The sequence below is a fragment of the Gopherus flavomarginatus genome, chromosome 4 (assembly GCF_025201925.1).
Source record: "Gopherus flavomarginatus isolate rGopFla2 chromosome 4, rGopFla2.mat.asm, whole genome shotgun sequence".
Taxonomy (NCBI): domain Eukaryota; kingdom Metazoa; phylum Chordata; order Testudines; family Testudinidae; genus Gopherus; species Gopherus flavomarginatus.
Genome location: NC_066620.1, coordinates 81602216 through 81621865, shown reverse-complemented (window position 1 = coordinate 81621865; position 19650 = coordinate 81602216). Strand labels below are relative to the sequence as shown.

Sequence of the window (19650 nt, the reverse complement as noted above, 5' to 3'; positions counted from 1 at the left end):
CCCTCTTAAGCCCTTGGAGGATCTGGCTGTACCGATAACTCTCAGCTCTGTCCTGTTCTTGCTCCCTAGTGCTACCATTTTAGCTTCCTCTTGCATCCCTGGGAAAACACCTCTCCCAGGACCCCTCTCCCACTGGGTTGCAAAAATCCCATCCATTGTTGCATGGCTTTGTTCTGCGGGCAAGTAATCCTCCCAGGTGTTACGGTTAGTGAGTGACAGGGGGACTCTGGAGGGGTCTTTTGTAATACTCTATCAGGGCTTCCTCTGCTGGATTCATTCAGTGCTTTCTTTTCTGCCAGGCTTTGGGGCATGTCAGGAGGGAACTGTCCCTTGGCCTGACAAAGGATGCTGGGTATGCCTAACATCCAAGAGGGTGCTGGCCCTGCCACCGCCAGATACCCTCACTGCCTGGTTCCCTCTGCTCCCGTGTCTGACAAAACCCACTTAGGCACTGGGCAGGGTGGATAAAAATCAATGATTTTTTTTAAATATAAATCACTTTTTTTAAGAGGGGGGAATCTAAAGATACATTATAGCTCAAAGATATCTCACCATGGAATAGGGATTATAAATTCTAATTCCATTAGAATGAGACAGTATATTCATGTAATGTTTAAGAAAAGTTTTGTAAATGAGTTCCAATAGTTCATGGATGGAGGGATCCATTTTTATGGGGTTCCAAGGGCTTCTGTATAGATTTAGTTTAATCTTTCTATTTAACCAATCGTGCTCAGTCTGGAAGATACCATCAGAGATGCTAAGTTTCAGTTCTCAAACTCTGGATTTGTCTCCAGAGATAACATACTTATTAACAGCAAAAATGTTTTTAAATTATATATAGAGGTGAGAAATAACAGACCTCAACTCTGTTGTCCCTCTGCAAATTCGTGTACACAGAGTCAATCCCTTACTTCTCTCTAAAAGTGTAAACGTTCAATGAATAGAAGATTGTTTGGGGGCAGAATAGATCTGGACAAGGAGAAGTTGTCTGGAGATAAATGTGAGACGGAAGGGACAGGCAGTAGAAACAAAAGTGAAACTAAGCAGCATATTCCAGATTTCTGGAGGTCTGAGTGTAGCTTTCATTGATCTGAGATCTACCATACCATCCTCACTAGGAGGAAAAACCTATAATGGCCGAAAGCTGTAAGAGACCCACTTTGGGAATATTTTAATGAATTTCCTCTACCTGTGGGTAAGACAGGAATACATGCGAAGAGTGAACAAAGAAATGCAAGGCTTGGTTGCCTGTATGAAGCAACATCATGAGAAGTGTTCCTTGAAGATGATGAAAGGAACATGTCCGAACGTGCAGGATCTTCAGGTTGGTAAACTTTTTTTTATTTCGTCTTTCTTTCTTAAGGACTGCCTGTCTTCCTTCTGGTCTATTCTTGAATTCTCAAGTTTAAGCAGAAAATATAGTTACTACTTTATGGTACTAGCCTTTTAGATGCAGTTGTAATAAAAAAATAGCTGAAATAGGCATTTCTTTTACAATTTCACCTTTTTTAAAGTACTACTGAGTGTCAGTGAATGCAGAGAGTAATACTAAATGAGCAGTATGGTAACAATTAAATAACTGCATTGACTTATTTTGTTCAGGAGAATCCATCCTCAACATGCAGGATTCTGAAGACGATCCACCTTCAAGATCACGATCATTTTCTATCGTTTCAGACTTATCTGCCAATGATAGTGTTCTGGTCACGTCATGTATGTCACATAGCCACAGTATATCACCTGTAGTAAAAAGGAAAAAAAAATCTCCATCATATAGAAACAACTATAGATAAGTTTGTGATAAGAACCAGCAGATTACAACAAGAGGAAATTGATGAAAAAAATTGTTTGTTTATGCAACAAACTCTCCTTTCCGTATGATTGAGAACCCACACTTCATTAACATGGTTCAGTCATTAAGACCAGGATACACTCCACCCAACGGAGCAGATGTCGCAGGCAAATTGCTGGATAAAGTGTATGAAAGAGAAATTGTGCAGTGTGCAAAAGGTCTAGAGGGTGAAATTGCTCCACCCATCAAGACTCAGGTTAACAATGTCCACAAAGATCCTGTTTTATGCGCTTGTGTGACAACAGACGAAGGGAATGTCTTCCTTACAGAAACAATTGATACATTAGGAAATGTGCACACAGAGCAGAATACTTAAAAGTAGCAGCAGTAAAAGCCATAACAAACCGGGGGAGGAATTTCTATGTCTAGTACGCAGCTTGGTCATAGACTGCTGCAAATGTACTCAAGATGAGGAGAAATGATGTAGAGAGTCCCAAGCTAATAACATACGGTTGCAGTAGCCAAAGACTTCAGTGTTCCAGAAATAAAGGCTAATGTTGTTGACATTGCAAAATACTTCCGTAACAACCACTTTGCAACAGCTGCTCTGAAAAATGTGCGAGGAACCAAGCTAATTCTCCCACCAGACATGCGATGGAACTCAGTAGTGAACTGTTTTGGTCACTGTATCAAGAACTGGCCTAATCTGATGACCGTTTATGAACAAAATAGTGAAAAAATAGATTGCAGTGTTACAGCCAGTGTTCTCAACATTGAGCTGAAAACAAATGTTGAACACATGCTGAGTATCCTGAAGCCTATTTCTGTAGCCTTGAACAAAATGCAGGGAAATAACTGTTTTATTGCTGACACTTTTGAAATTTAGAAGGAACTGAGAGATCTTAAAAGAGAAATATGCAATGACAGTTAAATTATAAGCATTTTTTTAAAAATGTGACAAGCATGATCTGCAGCTCATTTTCTTGCAGATATTCTCAATACTAGGTACCAAGGTCAAACCTAAACTGCTGAAGAAGAGGAGTTTACTATGACATGGACATCCAGCAATCATCCCTCCATAATGCCAGCTTCAGCACCAAGGGTGAACTGTTCAATAAATGTTTGCTGATGGATGTTTTAAAGAGAGTCACACCAGTTAACTGGTGGAAGTCACTTTAAGCACTTGGACTCGGAGACTGAAGTGATAATCTCACTTTTAATAGCAGTATCTTCTTCTGCTGGTGTAGAAAGAATATTTTCTTCCTTTGGACTAATGCATTCCAAATTGAGAAATCGTTTGGAACCTGAAAAAGCAGGAAAGCTTGTATTTCTTTTCCAGATTATGAGCAAACAGGAAAATGAAGGTGATGACTGAATTAGCTGCCAAAGCCAATATTTTAAGTTTCTCATGTCGATCTGGCTGACCAACTTTAATTCTTGGTGGTTGGTTGTTTGTTTGTTTGTTTGTTTGTTTGTTTTTTTTAATTTCATTTAACTATTTTAGTAAAAACAATTTTAACAAAAACCTGATTTTAAAACTTTGAATATTTTAACTAAATTCAAATTCATATGCTTGTTTTGTTAAAATATTGTTTGCTGTTGAAGGGAAAAAAATCCTGAATACATAATACTGTTAAAAACAATTTAAATGTCTGTCTGATACAGCATGGCAAGCAAATCCTCCAAATATTAATGATTAACCTGTTGTCATTGGGAGGTGAATTATCTCCAATTCTTCATAAATATCTGCTTCAATTACCTTTTGGTAAATGAAATAACCAAACAATCATTCATTTTTCTGATACAGCTGTAAAACTAATCTGTAAAGCTTTCAAAATAAATCACTTTAAAAATGTATAGTGTGTACTTTCTAAAAACGAAACCTACATCTATCTCTGAGTTGTGAAGAATATGTATTAAGATTATAACAACCAACAAGAATGCACTTTTATGTAGAAATCCATGATTAAATCGAGTCTTCCTGATTAGCAATTTAAATCAAATCCACCCTGGCATTGGGGTAGTTGCACCTAACAGCTGAGTGGTCTGTCAACACAGTTAACAGTCAGGTGAGGTACTCAGAAGGTAGGGTTTTAGGCAATGTTAGGGAGCCCATCTTGACAGGAGACTGCCCTTTCCCCTGACTTCCTAACTAACCCTCATTTCTCTGTCCCCATCTGTTCTCTCTTGCCTTGTGAGCTCACTCTCCAACCACCAATGAGGATTGGATACTGGTGGTGAAGAATGGAGGCAAGTGTGGCAAACACAAGACACAGGCCTAGCAACTCTCTCTCCTCTTAAAAGGGGGAGGAGGGACTACTGCTGTTCCTACTAGCACACCGTAGGAGGAGGTCCAGCAGCTGAAGCTGGCCAAGGAGGTTCTGGCAACAAAGCGAGACAATGCTGCCCATCCCCTCGAGTCTCTAATTGAAAAGGCCTCAGAACTCTCACCCAACACACACTTTCATCGTCTCTCTTCCACTCCCAGCTGGACCATGTTTACATTTCCTGTTTTAACATTTTGTGGGTCCACTCCTCCAGCATGCATCTGGCCCCCTTCTTGGACCAACACTTGGTGTCCATGATTGTTTCTCTGATGCCTGAGCAGTCAGATCTTGCCTACTGTCATTTTAACAGCCTCAATTGAGGGTGTTGGAGCTTAGTTGTGGGTAGGTTTAGGCCTGCCTGTTCCAGTTACCACATCAGAGACACACCTGACTTCCCCAAATGAGGTAGGGGTCCTACAGCCAAGAGCCTCCTGTGCTAGATGACCATGATTCATCTCCAGAGCAGATCCATTCTGAGCACTGAAAGAGGGAGGAGTTTGGAGTGTGTTATGTATCGGTAATTAAAGACTGTATTCTCATGCATAAAGGGGCTAAATTAAGGTTGCACAGGCAACCTTAATTCTGGCATGTGCTTGACTTTTTGCAATTTTAACATTCTTTACACACAAAGAAACTAAATTTTATGTAAAGAAGGCTTGGATGTTTTGATGTGGACTCCTTGTGTGCTTTTTCTGAGACCTTCAGTCTATATCTGTCTTCAGTTGAGTGATGTTGAATTCTTAAAGACCTCTTTTCTTAATCATCCCTCACATTTATTTATTTATTGGTGGGTATGGGAAAGGAGGAGACACGATGGGCAAGACCTGAGCCATTTCTAGTTTAAAAACATAAAAACCGACTTGAGGCTTTGTATCATAAAAAAAAAAAAAGAGACACTCCCATTTTACTCCTCATTGCAGATACTCTTATCCCTTTCTTTGAAGTCGACTTCTTTATCCCTGGCCCCCAAATCTGAACTCTCCAGCTCTCTCAGCAGTGTATGCTTAGCCTAGGAGCTTTTAACTGTCTTTTGGAACAATAAGTTGGAAGTTGTGTAGATGGTGCCAAGTTAGTTACCATTCATTATTAAGAAAGAAATGGTGAAAACTGCATCACTAGGGAATTCTTGCTAAGCATGACAGTGTAGAAGCTGCATACGTGCGAGAAAATTACATTACACCAGCCTCCAATTGCTCTTTCTAGTTCCTGAAAACACTATGATGTTGTTTGCAGTGAGCCATACCTGAAAACCTTGCGTTGGATCCTCTCCACTGGGACAAGCCATAGTAGAAGTCACCTCTATTGGAGGGTTTTTTATTCACCAGTAATAATGGCCAGTTCACACTAATCTTCTAATCCTTATTACCAGTAGAGTTGGGTGAGTTTTCAGAAAAAGCTTAGAGTGGATGCAGCCAACAGGATGTGGTTGAGTTTGAAATTGCATTCTGTAGAAGACTGGAGTGTAGGAAGTCAGGCCTAGCAGTTACAGCTCGGCCGAGATCCACGCATCAGGGATGGCAGTCGGTCAGCAGGGGTCAGACTAATTGCTAGAGCTGCGTTCAGTAAGCCAGGATCAGAGTCATATGCTAATTAGAGGTAGAACCAAGTTAGAGTCAGGAGACAGGAATCCGTTTCATAGACAAGCTGGGGTCAGGGATGAGGTGAGCTCTGAAGATGCAGCAGGCCAGAAGTCTCTGTGGTTGCCCAGACAACTTCCTTAGGCGCCCTCCAAGATTAAATAGGGTACTTAGCCAATCAGAGAGCTGCAGGGTACTGTCACTCCTGGGTTCCTTGGGTGGAACTTCCTGTGGCACCTGTGATCCATAGTGCTCCCTGGCTGTGGCTCCACATGACCTCCCAGTAGCACAGTAGAACGTCAGCTGTCCCAGGTTCTAGTCCACAAATTCTTACTTCTCTCTCTAGCCCAGCTGCTTGATTTTTTGGTATAATGTGTGTTTAATACAAATATTGGAAGGAGTTGGTGTACCTGTGAGAATCTGTTTTTGAGGGAGGGGGTTGACAGTTGACTCTCAGAACTATAGAGATACGTGATAGTGCATTGAAGATATGTGATGTAATAAGTACTACAACATTAAATAATGTTAAGACAATAGTGTGGAAAACAGGCATGTTGCCTTTATACTTTCTGCTAAAATCTCTATTCTGTAGTATGTTGAGAAAAAAATACCATAAATAACTTTTAGAACACTAAGACATTGAGAGGGAGTGAACTGTCAATATAAGCTTCTAATGGTGTTTGATGCTCTGCCTGTGGCTTTGTCTCAATCACAGTGCATTTATTAAATCAAAAAGACACCCTGATGTTTTAATACTATAATAAACCTGGCATTACACAGAACTAGAATTAAAAGACATATTGATCTAACCGTCTTGGAAATTATTTCACCATCTGTTAAATCTTCAACATTGCAGAGCAATAGTTGGCATGCTAGTTAATTTTTGTTTTTGTAAGTAAAGAATGCTTTGGTTTAGGCCTCAAATTTTAAAATTAGATTTGTCTTATTTTCCAACTGATACTCTTACAGTAGACTAACTGGATATTTATCATAAAAATTTCCCCCCTTTTTTGAGGTGTGTGCACACATCTTTATGCTATGGTAATGGAGTCATTCATCTAACTGGTCAGAAATAATCCTAATATAAATGAAATTACCATAGGAAACACAAGTTAACTTTATGCAGATGTTATTAATGCTACTAGAATTTCAAGAGGAAATCTTAACATTTGGCAAAACATCCAGATTTAAAAAAACTGGCAAATCAGAACTCCTGGACATAAGTGTATGCTCTGGTCTATGGAAATATATAAAAGATAATTACAAATACAAACTGGTAACTAATTCTGTAAGATACCTGGGAATACACATTCCTAAAAGCTAGTAAGACTTTTAATAATTATGCTCCATTGATTGAAGAGTATCAAAATATATCTGGAAAATTGGTCAAAATGCAAAATTGCATCAGTTAAGATGAATATCTTACCCTAAATTAACATCCTTTTCCAAACACTTCTGGTTTTAGTTCTGAGCAGTTCCTGATTAAACTAAATTGAGCAAATAAGAAATCCAGGGTTAAGCAGTCTAGTTTACAGAGACTATGGCAAAAACTATTGACACTATCAAACATTAAGTGCCATTTATAAAAACTAGTCAGATTAGAAACCTAATGTACTAGCTAATGCCAAACCCAAACTAGCAGGTAGACACAGAATGATTTCATTTTGAGAGATCAAATTTACCTGATTTCCCTGGTTAAAGAAATATTTTATAGGCCAAAGTCAATGTATAATCACCCTTTTATGAAAGCAATAGTAGAAACTTGGGATAATTTATTTAGAAAGCTAAGCCACTGCTCATAGTAGATAATATGGAATTTAACCCCAGTAAAAGCCTGGGAAGCTTCAATGTTTAGGAACTTATAGATATATCAACTTGGCCAGCTGTTTTGAAACCACACAATTTGATTGCTTGACGATACACAACTCACCAAAAGATGCACAATTCCCATATATCAATACCAATAGTTGAGAAATTTGCTAACCCACCCACACAAAAAGGCAAACCTAAGCAGAAAACTGATAGAATTTGAAAGACTATTCACTACATCTGTGAAACGCACAGGATTACTCTCCATTCTATATAAAGTAATCTCTAGCTAGCTTAGAGAAAATAACTATGTTAATGAAAAGATGGAAAGTTGATGGATGCGTAGACACAAACTTTTCACTACTTATGAAGGGAGAAACCCCTTTAACAATAACCAAAGTTAAACTCAAAATTAAGATATTTAAAATAAGGAAAGAGAAAAGCTTATGCAGAGTTTTGATAGGGAAATTTATAAACCTGTCATGCATCTAAATGTAAGAAAAGCAGAAATGTCTAGATAAACATTAGATGAAAGACTTTAACTGATACTATCAAGTAAAAAGAAAGGACGCAGTAAAAGAACATCAACTGCAATGTGATCAATGTCACTAAGTTTGAAGAAAGTGACTAGTAGCAGGACTTGTCAATACAGCTTTAGGGATTTCCATACGCCAACTTAGTTGCGTATTTGTATATAATAAGTTTATCTCTAGATTGCTGTTATAAAAGAATGGAGTTGTTAATTTTATTTTTTTTTAATGCTGTTGCTGACTTGAACCAAATGCCAGGAGAAGAATGCAATAGATGCTCCTTAGGCAACCAGGCCATGGCCCTGGGTAGCTGCCTCAGTTAGTGGAGAAATCTGCTTTTTAAGAGTTGTTTTGGAGGCTTAATTCTAAAGAACAGTAGGGAAAATTCTGGGTGGGGGTGTTGTTCAGTTGTCCTCTTCAAAGTCATGTGAAAGTTGCTGAAGTGCTGCAACTATCCACACATTAGCAATATATCCCATCATGATCTAGGGAAAGGAAGATGGGGGTTGGAGGCCTGAGGAACAAGAATTATGAAATGCCAATCATGTCGTGAAAAAGAGATCTACATCTACCCTAAAAGATGATGTGGGAAACTCATAGAAAACGAGAGCGAAATGAGCATCCAATTATTAGACTAGTACCTAGAAAACTTAATCCTCCTTTCTTAGTGCTAAGGTTTTTTTCCTACCATGCCCCAACTTGTTATAGTAGTGATTGGTGATCCAAATATTACACGTTTCATATGGTTGATTTATATTTAAGCTAACTAGTTTTCTCTTATTTAAAAGAATTGTATTTAAAATAACAACATTGGGAAGGTCGTCTTCCTATTCAGAGCTTTTACTTGTTTAAGTATTAATAATGCCTTTTGATTTTCCAATAAAATGAGGTGGCTGGTAGTGTTCTGATGGCAACAAGCTGATTTTAACCAGGAATTGTACAGCTGTAAATGTGCTGTGTTCTGCCTTGCCTTATAATAAGCTTTTTCTACTCTGAAGAGTAGACCACAGTATGCCTTGAGCTATATAATCGCTCTGGTGTCTGGCTTTTCCCAGAGTGACTGACAGAGCAGTAATAATACACAGTGTTCGGGGTTTGGGGTTTTTTTGGGGTTTTTTTGGACTGAACACATCTGGTAAAGACTTTAAAATCTAAAACTACTCTCCCTTTTCCTTTCACTCTCCCCAAAATAAATTCCCAGTGCCCTTTAAGACATCTGTTTCAGACCTGTCAGTTTTCTATCTGTATGTTTTCCTTCAGTATCTGTCTTTTCTTCTCTATTTGATTGCTTGTCTCCTGCCTGGACAAGGTAGTGGCATGCTGTTGTGCCTATACTTGAGCTATATTAGTATGGCCTTTCAGGTGCTTTTTGTTCCTTGCCTTAATGCTATAGCTGTCAGCATTTTTCAAAAATAGGGAAATGGAGCAAGTACACATAACTATGTCAGTGTCCTTGACTTTACTGACTCCTTAGAACAGCAAGATGGAGAGATGCAATAGTGTTTCTTCAAAAAGTGGGTCACAGGAAATCTGTGCAAATAAAGGGAAAGATGAATGCTTTTCTGTACAGATGGTGTTCTCTTTCTCCTTGAATACAGTGTCTAGACAGCCTTACTGTTTAAAGTAGACTAGTCTAACAAGTCAAATACTTGTCTAGGACAAGTGACTTAAATATGCTAAATTCTTCATATAATTTAGTGGTCCATCTAGATTTTATACTAATGCAGAGCTGTGTATATCATGATTAAATCAGTTATTGAACATTAAATGTTCTGTAAGCTAATCTTTAGGAAACCTGCTATAACAGCAGAAGTAGCTGCCTAATGCATTAAAACCAACTATTCTCTCCTTTGGCATGTAATTCACTAAGGAGTAAGCAAAGTAACAATGTTGCTATGGGCTTGGTATAGTAGGTGTCTAACAGCACTGCAGTAAAATTACTCAAGTGCAATATTACCTTCGAATAGTCCTCCCCATAGAAGTATTGAAATACTTCACCAGCAGGTAACACTGTTCACTAAGTGTACGCAGCTGTAGGATATATTCAGTATCTTGAAACTGCAGACTTGGTGGTGTGTGGTTTCTTTTTGTTTTTTTTTTTTCCCCCAGCAGCTGTTCTTAGTTTGATCTTCTCCAAGAAAATTTCTTAGGGCTTGGCTACACTCGAAACTTCGGAGCGCTGCCACGGCAGCACTTTGAAGTGTGAGTGTGGTCACAGCGCCAGCGCTGGGAGAGAGCTCTCCCAGCGCTGCACGTACTCCACCTCCTCATGGGGTTTAGCTTGCGGCGCTGGGAGCCGCGCTCCCAGCGCTGCGGCACTGTTTACACTGGCGCTTTACAGCGCTGTATCTTGCAGTGCTCAGGGGGGTGTTTTTTTTCACACCCCTGAGCAAGAAAGTTGCAGCGCTGTAAAGCGCCAGTGTAGCCAAGGCCTTAGAAAAGTAAAGCACCTTGTTGGAGAACTCTTAGTTCATTTATCAGGAAATGTGAAAACGTACAGCACACGGCTGAAATGTGCTTGCTTGTCCCATTTGTTGAGTGTCTGGTACAGATAATGAGTTTGTAATAACTAGAGTTCTCTTGATATGACTGAGGACCAATTTGAAAATTGTATTTGCACTTAAGTGTGTACCTACTGCTGTTACAGTGAACACAGAAATAGCTTATAATGAGAGGTAGGAGGTGACTCTCTCTCTTCAAAATTTTGTGCACTGTTTCATTGTCTTGTTTCTAGTCTGTTGCACTTCGTCTTGTGCATTAGCATGATGACTTTACTCTTAATCATAATATCAATCATAAGACATCTGTGTACCCTGGCAATTTTAATAGCCACCATATAGCATGGGGTTATTCATCAAACAGTGCTGCAGGTGAACAGCACTGCAAAACAAAAAGGTACCTTCCATTCAGCCTAAAGGAAAAAAGAACAAACACCTTACTTACATTTTGTATCCATTGACTCCAGCAGATCACCACTTATTGCCTCTCAAACTGTCCTGGACCACTTTCCTCACAGTCAGCACTGGCCAGTGGTGGCATACATTGTCCTCAAACTCCCTGTCATTACCAGCATCTCAAAAAAACATCAGGATACCACCAAATTCCAAAAACTTTGACTCCTTTTACAAAGCTTATTATTGAAGCTTCAAAGAAGAATATCACTCTTGGTTACAGGAACTTCTTTATGCCACGATGGAGTTGAGAGAGCAAAGCGCTCCTTACGGGAGTATGAAGCTACTGGTGACCTGGACTTAGCTACTGCTCTCCTGGAATTGACAATGGAGTCTACAACAGCGGTACCCAACTTTATTACACAAGAGGGCCATGTAAACCTAAGCACAATCTTGTGTGGGCCAAACAGATTCTACATATTTTAATAAGATTTGAAGTCACCTGTACTGATTTTTATATTTTAAGTTAAATCTTGTTTCGTATGTATTTAGCTAGACAATACTGTACGTAGGTTTTCTATTTACACACCTGTGTAAACTAAAATGATATAAACATGAGGGTTGTGTGTGGGCGAGGACTGGCCTGCCTCCCAAGGCCTGTGAAAGTGAGGGGTCGTTGTCCAGGATGGGTTGTAGATCACTGATGGTGCGTTTGGAGAGGTTTTAGCTGAGGACTGTAGGTGATGGCCAGTGGAGTTCTGTTGGTTTCTTTCTTGGGCTTGTCTTGCAGCAGGAGGCTTCTGGGTACACTTCTGGCTCTGTTAATCTGTTTCCTTATTTCCTCGTGCGGGTATTGTAGTTTTAAGAACGCTTGGTGGAGATCTTGTAGGTATTGGTCTCTGTCTGAGGGGTTGGAGCAAATGCGCTTGTACCTCAGCACTTGGCTGTAGATGATGGATCGTGTGGTGTGTCCAGGATGGAAGCTGGAGGCATGAAGGTAGGCATAGAGGTCGGTAGGTTTTCGGTATAGGGTGGTGTTAACGTGACCATCACTTATTTGCACTGTGGGGTTTAGAAAGTAGACCTCCCATGTAGATTGGTCCAGGCTAAGGTTGATGGTGGGGTGGAAGCTGTTGAAATTGTGGTGGAATTCTTCCAGAGTCTCCTTCCCATGGGTCCAGATGATGATGTCATCAGAATAGCATAGGTAGAGAAGGGGCATGAGTGGACCAGAGCTGAGGAAGCATTGTTCCAGGTCAGCCATAAAAATGTTGGCATATTGTGGGGCCATGCGGATGCCCATAGCGGTGCCACTGGCCTGGAGGTATATATTGTCACCAAATTTGAAATGATTGTGCGTGAAGATAAAGTCACAGAGCTCAGCAACCAGTTGTGCTGTGGCATCATCAGGGATACTGTTCCTGACAGCTTGTGTTCCATCTGTGTGGGATGTTTGTGTAGAGAGCCTCCACATCCCTGGTGGCTAGGATGATGTTTTCTGGAAGATCACTATTGCACTGTAGTTTTCTCAGGAAATCAGTGGTGTCATGGAGACAGCTTGGAGTGCTGGTGACATAGGATTGGAGTAGAGAGTCCACATATCCGGAGAGTCCATCAGTGCGAGTGCTAATTCCAAAGATGATGGGGCGTCCAGGATTTCCAGTTTTGTGGATCTTGGATAGTAGATAGAATAATCCCGGTCAGGGCTCTAACGGTATGTTGATTTGTTCCTGTGTTAGTGTATGGAGTCTCTTGAGTAGATGGTGCAGTAAATCGAATGCTATTAAATCTCCCTTTAGTATGTTGCATTGAAGCAGGCTGCGGGCCTTCTGAAATGCTCTGGTGGGCTGTAGGTTGGACACCCTGGTCTACAAGATGATGACAATGGACAGCAACAGTAGAGACCACAGACTTCATGTACTTAAACTGTAAAGCGTGGAGTGAAGTGGTGCCATTACATGTGCGCATACCACAAGTCACTGTTAGCAGCATTGCTAGCTACCTACCAAAAAATTCAGCGATTTATTGTAAGCTGACAAAACGAAGAGGCAAAAACACCTCTTACGGAATTCTGCCCATGAAGTGCCCCTTTGTGAAGTCTGTCAGTCCTTTACAAGAACTGAGATTGATGCTGGCATTGCTGACATTCTTCCAGACTTCCTTAGATACTTGCACAATGGATGGCAGCGCTACTTACTGTAGTCATCACCACCAGCAAACTCCCAATAGCTTGGTGACAATCATAGAATCATAGGACTGGAAGGGACCTTGAGAGGTTATCTAAGTGAGTCCCCTGCACTCATGGTGGGACTAAATATTATCTAGACCAGTGGTTTCCAAAGTGGGGTGTGCACGAGGATCGATAGATCTGTTTCAAGTTCTTCAATTTTGCTCTGCAAGGAATAGCGTAAAAACAGCCTGAAACCTGATTCTGGCATGCCCAGCTTTGTAGTTTGTATAAAGCTATTTTCACAGGAACTCTTAGTAAGAGCTGAATTTACAGAGATACTTGACTTAATATGATTTTGAGATTGTCAAGGGTCTTAAACAAACTTGTTCCATCAGGAAGCTGAGCTCAGGATAATCTGAACTGTGTTCATATTAAGATATGTTTTAGTGTTCTCATGAATTGATCTGGCCGTTGCTATTTATTCCAAAAAATGTATAGGCATATACATATTAATATGCATTAAACTAATTAAAATTTAATTTTCCTACTTTGTGTTAAAACAGAAGTTAGAATGATTATTGGCTTGTCTCCTCTAAAAGTAAAATTTGGACTCTAAATCTTCTGTCTGTCTTCTTTCTCAGAAACAGGTGATTGCTTGCTCTATTTTGGTTAATTCATTCTGAGAATCAAGTACTACTATTAGTGTTTTTGGGGAGAGATATCCAGAACAAATAGTTTTATAAAACTTTTTTGAAAAAAAAAATTTCCCTTCTATTCAAAATGTGTATTAAGGATCTCTTTGGTATTGGCTCTGTCAGACTATTTCTGCTGCCCAGTTGCTTACCTTTCTGTTGCCAATAAACCTCATTGAACTAGTTAGTGGATTTCCAATGCGATGCAGAAACGGAAATAAGTCAAACTCCACTTTTGTTGTCTTGGCTGGAATACAGACTGCTATGATGGCAGTTAGCGCAGGGGAAAAATAAGACTGGTATATTGTGGGAGGACCAGCTGCAAATGAAGGGATGATCAATAAATAAAACATGAGATCAGTGCACTAGCAGATCAGATATTTGATAGTTAAATGATTGATCTGACTCTGAAACCGTGTTTTATAACTCGTTACTGTCATGGTATAATTCCCCAATCTGAACCTTAGAGTCCAAAAGATGGGGTACCAGCATGAATTCCTCTAAGCTTAATTACCAGCTTAGAACTTGTAGCGCTGCCACCAACCAGGAATTCCAGTGCCTGGTACACTCTGGTCCCTCCAAAAACCTTCTCTGGGGACCCCAAGACCCAAATTCCTTGAGTCTTACAACAAAGGGGAATAAACCATTTCCACTCCTTCTCCTTTCTTCCTCCCAGATCTTTCCTGCCCTGGGTACACTAGGAGATCACCGTGATTCAAACTCCTTGAATCACAACACAGAGAAATCAGGTTTCCACCCCCCCTTCTCTCCCCCTCCCAGGCGTTCCCTCCCTGGGCTATTCTGGAGAGAGAGACAGATTCAAGCTCCGTGAATCTAAACAAAGGGATTCCCCCTTTCCCCCCTCCCTTCTTTCTCCCTGTCTCCCACCACTTTCCCGGTAAGTACAGACTCGATTCCCTTGAGCCTCAACAGGGGGGAAAAAAATCAAACAAGTCTTAAAAAGCAAAACTTTTAATAAAAAGAAAGGGAAAAAAAAGTAAAAGTTGTCTCTGTAATTTAGATGGTAAAAGTTACAGGGTCTTTCAGCTTAAGACACTAGAGAGAAGCCTCCCTCTAGCAAAATACAATTTAAAATACTTCCAGCAAAATACACATTTGCAAATACAGAAAACAATCAAAAGACTATAACCGCCTTTCTACTTAATACTCAGTATTCTGAATATATAAGAGACTGTAGCAGGGAGATTGGCAAGAAACCTGGTTGCACGTCTAGTCTCTTTCAGGACCCAGAGACAACAAAGCAAAACCCAAAAACACAAACAAAGGCTTCCCTCCACCGAGATTTGAAAGTATCTTGTTTCCTGATTGGTCCTCTGGTCAGGTGTTTTTGGTTCCCTGTTTGTTAACCCTTTACAGGTAAAAGAGACATTAACCCTTAACTGTCTGTTTATGACAGTTACATACCCCCCAAAAGTCCTTAATGTTGACAAATTTAGGCTTATAAAATTTGTCAGTTGCTGTCAGATTTATGTAAGCTGCAGACTTGCAATCTGCCCTTCATCCACCATGGTCAACTATAAACTATTTTACCAATTTAATTACAGCAATGTCTAAATATAACTTACTGTAACTGATAGCAATATGTAGTGTAGCATTGTTTCTAGATAGCACCATGAGATGTTTAACGTGAATCAGCTGATACGACTAAGCAAGATGCTTCTTATTCTATATGTTATGGAAGCAGTCCACCTTTTCCCACATCCCGCAGTACTTAAACTATTATAATCTGCCCTTTTATGTCAAAACTCATTAGGGACATTGTTACTGATCAACTTTTGTTTTTATTGAACCAATTGTTCTTATAGTGGTGGGTGGTAATTGTTAGAAATACAGGCATGGAATTATTGTACCGATATTTGACTTTGTCTATTTGATCTTATGGAATTTCCTTCCTCAATATTTAAACCTTTTTTTACAGGTAAACAAGTGAGAACCAAACTGTCACAGGCCTTTAATCACTGGCTGAATGTTCCAGAAGATAAAAAACAGGTACCAGTCACTTTCTCTTTATTGCTTTTAAAAAAGGAGGTATTTTTAAAACTAAGGTACAGATGACGGATTCCCTTAGTTTAGATAGCATAGAATGCTGATGAATCCCAAACTCTTCTATTTATTTTTTGCTGAAGGTGGCTTGGCTTGTTGGAAAGCAGTTTCCTATACCTTGCAGCCTTGTGAATTTCATGTTCATAAAAAGGAAAACATCTGCTTATTAGCACTACTCAAAATGTTACTTTTTTGTGTGCAATGTGTTTCTCCAAAATGTGTTTAACCTGTTTAACCTTAAAGGTTGTAATTGAACAGCTATCACTGTCCTCCTCTCGATCCCTTAACACGGCACTTTCAGTGACCTGTCTGAGAAACTAGCCAATTGCTCTGCAAATCATACATTAAGCACAGTGAGTTGGGAAAGGGCCATTTATCACTTGATATTTCCCATGTCAAAATCACAAGCCAACGGCTGAATGAAGTTTCAATAACTAATCAGTTGTGTGCCAGTTTTAAGCAAAGCATCTAGATGATCATGTTGCCTCTCAGTGCAGAGATGGATGATCACCAGCACACCCTAGTCAGAAGCACTGAACCAGGGATCAGGTTCTTCCACCTAATATTCAGTTCCTGGCAGGTGTCATTTCTGACTACATGTCAGGAACCCTCAGTGTTTGGCTGTGTGCCCCCGCCATGTGGCTCTGTCAAGTCAAACATTCTCTTCAGAAATCTAGTCTGCAGTGCATTTTTTCTTAATTAACTACAGCTAAGGTGTAAAAGCTTCTTCTCACCAAATACGTGATGAGATCAGTTCTCCAACTCTTATTTCTGACAGTCTTATCCAGCCAGTCCATACATTGATTTCATTAGTGGCCACACTCCTGTACTTCAATGTTGAAGTTCTTGTTAGGACAGTCAAGCGATTAAAAAAAATTTAATCGCACTGTTAAGCAACAATAGAATACCATTTATTTAAATATTTTGGATGTTTTCTGCCATTTTAAATATACTGATTTCGATTCCAACACAGAATACAAAGTGTACAGTGCTCACTTTATATTTTTATTGCAAATATTTGCACTGTAATACTATTTATTTTATTTTTCAGTTCACCTACAAGTATTCAAAAATAAAACAATGTAAAACATAAATTCACTCAGTCCTACTTCTTGTTCAGCCAGTTGCTCAAATAAACAAGTTTGTGTACATTTACAGGAGATAACGCTGCCCGCTTTTTCTTTAGAGTCACCTGAAAGTGAGAACAGGCATTCACCGGTCACTGTTGTAGCCAGGGTCGCAAAATATTTGTGTCCCATGTGGTAAAGATTCATATGTCCCTTCATGCTTTGACCACTATTCTGAGGACATGCATCCATGCTGATGACTGTTTCTGCTCAATAACAATCCAAAATAGTGCGGACTGAAGCATGTTCATTTTCATCATCTGAGTCAGGTGCCTCTGGCAGAAGATTGATTTTCTTTTTTGGTGGTTCAGGTTCTGTAGTTTTCCTCATCAGAGTGTTGTTTTTATAAGACTTCTGAAAGCAAGCTCTACACCTCATCCCCCTCAGATTTTGGAAGACACTTCAGATTCTTAAACCTTGGGTCAAGTGCTGTAGCTATCTTTAGAAATCTCTCATTGGTACTTCCTTTGCATTTTGTCAAATTTGCAGTGAAAGCATTCTTAAAAAGAACATGTTCTGGGTCATCATCAGACTGCTATAACACACATATATGGCAGAATGCAGGTAAAATAGAGCAGGTGACCTACAATTCTCCCCCAAGGAGTTCAGTCACAAATTTAATTAACACTTTTTTTTTTTTTTTAACATGCATCAGTATGGAAGCATGTCCTCTAGAATGGTGGCTGAAGCACGAAAGGGCATATGAATGTTTTTAGCATATCTGGCATGTAAAATACTGTACCTTGCAATGCTGGCTACAAAAGTGCCATGCAAACACTTGTTCTCACTTTCAGGTGATATTGTAAAAGAGAAGGGGTTAACATTATCTCCCGTAAACAAACTTGTTTGTCTTTTGCAATTGGCTGAACAAGAAGCAGTACTGAGTGGACTTGTAGGCTCTAAAGTTTTATATTGTTTTGTTTTTGAGTGCAATTATGTAACCAAAAAAGCCTACATTTATAAATTGCATTTTCACAATAAAGAAATTGCACTTCAGTACTTGCATGAGGTGACTTGAAAAATACTATTTCTTTTATCATTTTTACTGTGCAAATATTTGTAATAAAAAATAATATAAAGTGAGCACTGTACACTTCATATTATATGTTGTAATTGAAATCAATATATTTGGAAAATGTAGAAAAATATCCAAAATATTTAATGAATTTCTGTTGGTATTCTATTTAGCAGTGTGATTTAAAATGATTTATCTCAATTTTTTTATCGCAGTTAATTTTTTTTTAATCACATGAGTTAACTGCAATTAATCAATAGTCCTAGTTCCTATGCAGTGTGTGGATAAAGAAGTCTGTTTCTGGTTGTTCTGAGGGTAGCATTTTAGGGACAGAGTAAAGTTTGGTTGGGTGACCTGAACTATGTATTTGCCTACCTTCAGAGACAGCACATCTGAAGTGTAATCTTTATTTTGTGATTTTTCCATTTTCTTGTGATTATATAAAAGCATGGCGGTATTCTTGTTTTCTGAAACAATATTTGTTTCCATTAAAAGTTAACAAAGGCTATCAACATCATTGGATTTTAAATGTTTAACTTAATCAGTGATTGTTCCTGTAGGCCCCTCAAGCAGTTCAGGAATTCCAGTGAAGTACTGAAGCAATGCAGGAATAGGCCACATTCCTTCTGAGACAACCTCTCTCTTCCGTGTGGCTTCCTTTTCCTATTTCCCAGTACTACTTGTGCCTAGGTGGCTTCACCACATTCGTTCACTCCAGATCCACATACACTCTATCTAGTTCCCTGTCAGCTACTCTTCTCCACCCTTCATGAGCATCTACCTATGGGCCATCCATGTTTTGAAAAGTACATTAAAATGTATAACTTTAAAATATGTGTAGTATACTTTTTGTGCATATAGACATACACACTTTTTATTATTGTAATAACATCCTGAAATGTTATCACAAAACCTGCAGATACCATCTTAAAATTTAGGAAAGGCTCCTTAGTAGAATGTGGTTCACAGAAACTTCAAATAAGTGAGATCTAGCCAAAAACTTAATGAACAACAATGTATGAATGAAATAAAACTACAACACAAACTTCTGAGTGACTTTAGACTCTCTGGAACGTTTGGGACATAGTGGGATGATACAGTACACGAAATATCAGGGAATTGGGTTTTTGTTTTTGTTTTTTTCTCTAAGGGGTAGGTTTGAAAATCATACTTAGAATGGAAAGCTGGCTTAAGCCTTAACTATGGAGCAGCTGCCGCCTCTCTGTAATTCCTTGTGACTTTAACTGCATGAAGTCTTGTAATATGGGGCAGTCCGCAGCATTCAGCTCTTTCTATTAAGCATTTCTTTCTTTGGCTTCGGTAAGGGATCCTACGAGGCTAATTTCTCAAATCACTGCAGTCTTCAATCTCCTGACTGTTTACCTGTCCCCTAACTTAGCTATCACTTTTAAGCCACTGGCAATCAAATTACATGTCTTCTGACACCTTTTATGTTCTACACTGGCTGTCTTGACCAAATACATTTGTGGATTGATTTAATTTCTTTACCAGGCAGCTAAATGTCAGAATCACTTCTGAGCAAAAGAAGCACCATCAAACAACTGTTCCCTTACTTAAAGTTTTGACAGAAAATGTCATCCTTGTTCATGAATGCTGCATCTTGCAACTCCAAGTCTACATATCACCCACCACCGT

At 39.3% G+C, this 19650-nt stretch overlaps 1 protein-coding gene across 5 annotated transcripts in view; it reads left to right on the top strand.

The window, feature by feature from the left end:
- The window catches only part of GGPS1 (geranylgeranyl diphosphate synthase 1), a 55902-nt gene that overhangs the window by 28346 nt on the left and 7906 nt on the right, over nucleotides 1-19650 (top strand). For 3 of the 5 annotated variants that reach the window (XM_050950456.1, XM_050950452.1, XM_050950453.1), the window contains exon 3: nucleotides 15728-15798. In XM_050950456.1, coding sequence (XP_050806413.1) covers nucleotides 15728-15798 — 71 coding nt within the window. Of the gene's footprint in view, nucleotides 1-1206; nucleotides 1325-11209; nucleotides 11332-15727; nucleotides 15799-19650 lie in introns of those variants that run through there. The other 2 variants (XM_050950457.1, XM_050950455.1) reach the window with 2 other exon arrangements.